Source organism: Salvelinus fontinalis, unplaced genomic scaffold, assembly GCF_029448725.1.
Source record: "Salvelinus fontinalis isolate EN_2023a unplaced genomic scaffold, ASM2944872v1 scaffold_0024, whole genome shotgun sequence".
In the NCBI taxonomy this organism is placed as follows: Eukaryota; Metazoa; Chordata; class Actinopteri; order Salmoniformes; family Salmonidae; genus Salvelinus; species Salvelinus fontinalis.
The window spans coordinates 856,063-861,102 of record NW_026600233.1 but is presented as its reverse complement, the minus strand read 5'-3'; the positions used below and the strand labels follow the sequence as shown (position 1 = coordinate 861,102).

Below are 5,040 nucleotides of genomic sequence, written 5' to 3'. Positions count from 1 at the left end.
TCTCGCCACCTCCCCATCTCTCCATCTCTCCACCTCTCCACCTCTCCACCTCTCCACCTCTCCACCTCTCCATCTTTCCATCTCTCCATCTCTCCATCTCTCCACCTCTCCACCTCTCTACCTCTCTACCTCTCTACCTCTCCATCTCCCCATCTCTCCATCTCTCCATCTCCCCATTTCTCCACCTCTCCACCTCTCCATCTCTCCACCTCTCCACGTCTCCACGTCTCCACCTCTCCACCACTCCACCTCTCCATCTCTCCACATATCCACCTCTCCACCTCTCCACCTCTCCACCTCTCCACCTCTCCACCTCTCCACCTCTCCACCTCGCCACGTCTCCACCTCGCCACGTCTCCACCTCTCCATCTCCCAATCTCTCCACCTCTCCACCTCTCCACCTCTCCACCTCTCCACGTCACCACATCTCCACCTCTCCTCTCTCCATCTCTCCTCTCCATCTCTCCATCTCATGGAGTGCTTCACAGTCCTGTCTTTATCCTGTGTGTATAATAACAAACCTCTCCATGTCTCCTCTCCTTAGAGACCGTATGCCTGAGACCCAGGAGGGTCAGATCACCATGGAGAAGACCCCCAGCTACTACGTCACTAAAGACGTCCCCGCCCGTATCCACACCATGTCCCCAGACACCAGGCTGATTGTGGTGGTCCGAGACCCCGTCACCAGGGCCATCTCAGACTACACTCAGACCCGCTCCAAGAAGCCTGACATCCCCTCCTTCGAGAGCCTCGCCTTCAAGAACAGGACTACGGGTCTCATCGATACGTCCTGGAGCGCCGTCCAGATCGGGATGTATGCCAAGCACCTAGAACGCTGGCTGCAGTACTTCCCCAAGGACCAGCTCCTCTTCATCAGCGGGGAGAGGTTGATCTCCGACCCGGCCGGGGAGATGACACGCGTACAGGACTTCCTGGGCCTCCGGAGGGTGGTCGGTCACAAACACTTTCACTTCAACCCAGCCAAGGGCTTCCCCTGTCTGAAGAGGCCGGAGGGGAATAGTAAGCCTCACTGTCTGGGGAAGACCAAAGGAAGGACTCATCCTAGTATTGACTCTGAGGTGGTACAGAGGCTGAGGGAGTTTTATCAACCTTTCAACAGGAGGTTTTATCAGATGACGGGACATGACTTTGGATGGGGTTCATGGAGCTGAGCGACAGAGACATTAAATGAATCCGAAATGGCACCCTATTCCCTATGTAGTGCACTACCCTGGTCAATAGTAGTGCATTATTGAGGTTGTTGTACACTATTCTGCTCAAATGTAGTGCACTATTGAGGTATTATGGTGCCCTTTCAGACAGAGATGTTGTATTTTTCTTTGAGGGGTTTTAGGTTGTAACTGTAACATTTTGGAGATATTGTTATACCATGTATATAAGGCAGGCAGCGTGTGTAAAAAGTACAGAAGTCTATTTTCTGATAATTTATTTCTAGGATATTATGAACTCACTGAGCTGCCTATCCATGTTTGTTGATGATCATCACACATCTTCACATTCCTGTTTTTAAACTCTTCGTTTGAAGGGCATTTTGTCATCTTGAAATTACCTCAGAAAAATACACGTGCAGGAATTGTGGGAATGAATATATAACAGCACAATTCTGTTCCGGTAGCAGCACTCGACCAGCAGGGCTAGAGCTGAGGACGTACAAATATTGTAACTACCAGAGAATTAGTGTTGGGCATCTCTGTAGCCTCTTTGTTTTTAAAAGGTGCTAGAAAACCACTCAAGGAGTCCAAATCACCCCATCATTTACCTCCTTAAGATCAGCCTGACCTCCAGAGGCCTGTGGGCCCACTTCATCCACCAGATCAATATATAGAACCCCAGCTGATCCAGTCAGCCTGCTTCCAAAATGGCTCCCTGCTCACTTAATCGTTCACTACTTATGACCAGGACCCATGGGGCATTTAGGGAACAGGGAACCATTTGGGATGCCCTCCCGGTGTCACTATGACAGCTATATCAATACAGTAATAACTCATCATCACATCAATTACACGTGAGTGATGTCACAGTGCAGCTGAGTGATGTCACAGTGCAGCTGAGTGATGTCACAGTGCTGTCTCTGGACTCTCCTGCTATAAAACAATGATCCGTCAAAAGGTTCATTGGAGTCAACGAATGTTGGGATCTTGTGACCACTAAACATTAACGTACTGATCTGGAGTTTATGTTGCAGATTCAAGGCTCTTCTGAAACGGGGCAAGTTATTTAGGAAGCTTTACGTTACTGTGATAGTCATTAGCACCCCTCCTAGTTCCTCTGCTTGTTGAAGCCAGTTGGCCGACCTAAACTCCAATCTTTACGTTACTGTCATAGTCGTTAGCACCCCTCCTAGTTCCTCTGCTTGTTGAAGCCAGTTGGCCGACCTAAACTCCAATCTTTAAATGTGCAGTCTTTTTGATGAGATGCCGTCACCTTTTCATGTTTGTAATCCATTCTTTGTTAGCAGTGAGGTTTGCTTGTGTAATGATATGATGACTCTATTCAGGGATGATGAGCTGACCATGATACAGTATCATGTTATCATCACAGCCCTCTGTAGTCCTGTCAGGTAAAGTTAACAGGACTGCTGTTAGATCAGATGTTATCATCACAGCCCTCTGTAGTCCTGTCAGGTAAAGTTAACAGGACTGCTGTTAGATCAGATGTTATCATCACAGCCCTCTGTAGTCCTGTCAGGTAAAGTTAACAGGACTGCTGTTAGATCAGATGTTATCATCACAGCCCTCTGTAGTCCTGTCAGGTAAAGTTAACAGGACTGCTGTTAGATCAGATGTTATCATCACAGCCCTCTGTAGTCCTGTTAGGTAAAGTTAACAGGACTGCTGTTGGATCAGACCGCAGTTATTGGGAACTCAATGGTGCATTGTTGTGTTATTGTTGTTGAAATGGAAATTCAAAGGCTGCGATTCAATCCGATCGCACGTTGCAGTGCTCTTGACATTTAAAAGTCATTTCCAGCTGAGCCAACATGTGCAGTGTTTACCTTGAGTGTCACCACGGCGAAAGCGAGAACATTACCTCTGTGATAGTGTGCAGCGCTGTAACGAGTCTTGAAGTGAATCGTGACCAACGTCTTGCTATTCAGGGCTCACAATTCCTTTCTCCTAAGTCTGTGTATGGGTGACTTTTATTCATCCCTATACAGAGAGATACGCCAATGACAATGTTTCTACCCATCAAATATGATGATAATGTATTGATTAAACTCTGTGTACATACATGAACAAATCCAACTATTTTGCTGTATAGTTCCCATGTTACAAAGACGTAAATGAGGCCATTGTGAGTAAAATAGTGTTATTGTTGTTATTTCTTTGAAGTAAGAAATATATCTATTTTACCAAAACCAAATGATCCTCTGATTGTCACATTGTCATAAAACTACACTTCACCTTTGCCATGTGTTATAACTACATTATAAACAAATTATGCAGTCTTATTTTCCAGCTTATGACCAGTTTATAAAGCCCCTGTCATTTCTCCTCATTGTCTTCAGTGACTATGTCATTGGAGGCCTAGCACTGAGCACAGTGGCACCAGAGGGGGTGTCTGACGCTTCCTGAACCTCATTAGCCAGACAGGTTAATGAGAGCAGTTAGCATTAGTGTTAGCGTTAGCGACTCAATGGAACACTAGCATGCTTGTCGCCATGGTCACAGCACCATTTGTCAGGTCCCTCTCTAAGCAGGAGAAGAGACAGATGATCAAAACACTGCCATTCCTCTGAGACCCTGATATTTGATAACACCTGCCACTGTAAAGAAGGAGAGCCTGATATTTGATAACACCTGACACTGTAAAGAAGGAGAGCCTGATATTTGATAACACCTGACACTGTAAAGAAGGAGAGCCTGATATTTGATAACACCTGACACTGTAAAGAAGGAGAGCCTGATATTTGATAACACCTGACACTGTAAAGAAGGAGAGCCTGATATTTGATAACACCTGCCACTGTAAAGAAGGAGAGCCTGATATTTGATAACACCTGCCACTGTAAAGAAGGAGAGCCTGATATTTGATAACACCTGACACTGTAAAGAAGGAGAGCCTGATATTTGATAACACCTGACACTGTAAAGAAGGAGAGCCTGATATTTGATAACACCTGACACTGTAAAGAAGGAGAGCCTGATATTTGATAACACCTGCCACTGTAAAGGAGAGCCTGATATTTGATAAGACCTGCCACTGTAAAGAAGGAGAGCCTGATATTTGATAACACCTGACACTGTAAAGAAGGAGAGCCTGATATTTGATAACACCTGACACTGTAAAGAAGGAGAGCCTGATATTTGATAACACCTGACACTGTAAAGAAGGAGAGCCTGATATTTGATAACACCTGCCACTGTAAAGGAGAGCCTGATATTTGATAACACCTGACACTGTAAAGAAGGAGAGCCTGATATTTGATAACACCTGACACTGTAAAGAAGGAGAGCCTGATATTTGATAACACCTGCCACTGTAAAGGAGAGCCTGATATTTGATAAGACCTGCCACTGTAAAGGAGAGCCTGATATTTGATAAGACCTGCCACTGTAAAGAAGGAGAGCCTGATATTTGATAACACCTGACACTGTAAAGGAGAGCCTGATATTTGATAAGACCTGCCACTGTAAAGGAGAGCCTGATATTTGATAAGACCTGCCACTGTAAAGGAGAGCCTGATATTTGATAAGACCTGCCACTGTAAAGAAGGAGAGCCTGATATTTGATAACACCTGCCACTGTAAAGAAGGAGAGCCTGATATTTGATAACACCTGACACTGTAAAGAAGGAGAGCCTGATATTTGATAACACCTGACACTGTAAAGAAGGAGAGCCTGATATCTGATAACACCTGACACTGTAAAGAAGGAGAGCCTGATATTTGATAACACGTGCCACTGTAAAGAAGGAGGTCCTGATATTTGATAACACCTGACACTGTAAAGAAGGCGAGCCTGATATTTGATAACACCTGACACTGTAAAGAAGGAGAGCCTGATATTTGATAACAC

The 5,040-nt window shown here is 45.3% G+C and overlaps 1 protein-coding gene across 1 annotated transcript; it reads left to right on the top strand.

Annotated features, from left to right (window-relative positions):
* Positions 1-276: 276 nt before the first annotated feature.
* LOC129842239 (heparan sulfate glucosamine 3-O-sulfotransferase 3B1-like) lies at positions 277-3,384 on the top strand. Its single transcript, XM_055910706.1, has one exon. It carries the CDS (start codon positions 528-530, stop codon positions 1,170-1,172), a length of 645 nt encoding a protein of 214 aa, XP_055766681.1. The 5' UTR covers positions 277-527; the 3' UTR covers positions 1,173-3,384.
* The last annotated feature ends 1,656 nt before the right edge of the window (positions 3,385-5,040 follow it).

What these genes read in the sequence shown, in the direction of transcription:
- LOC129842239 (XM_055910706.1), top strand. Translation starts at nt 528, where the DNA reads ATGTCTCCTCTCCTTAGAGACCGTATGCCTGAGACCCAGGAGGGTCAG.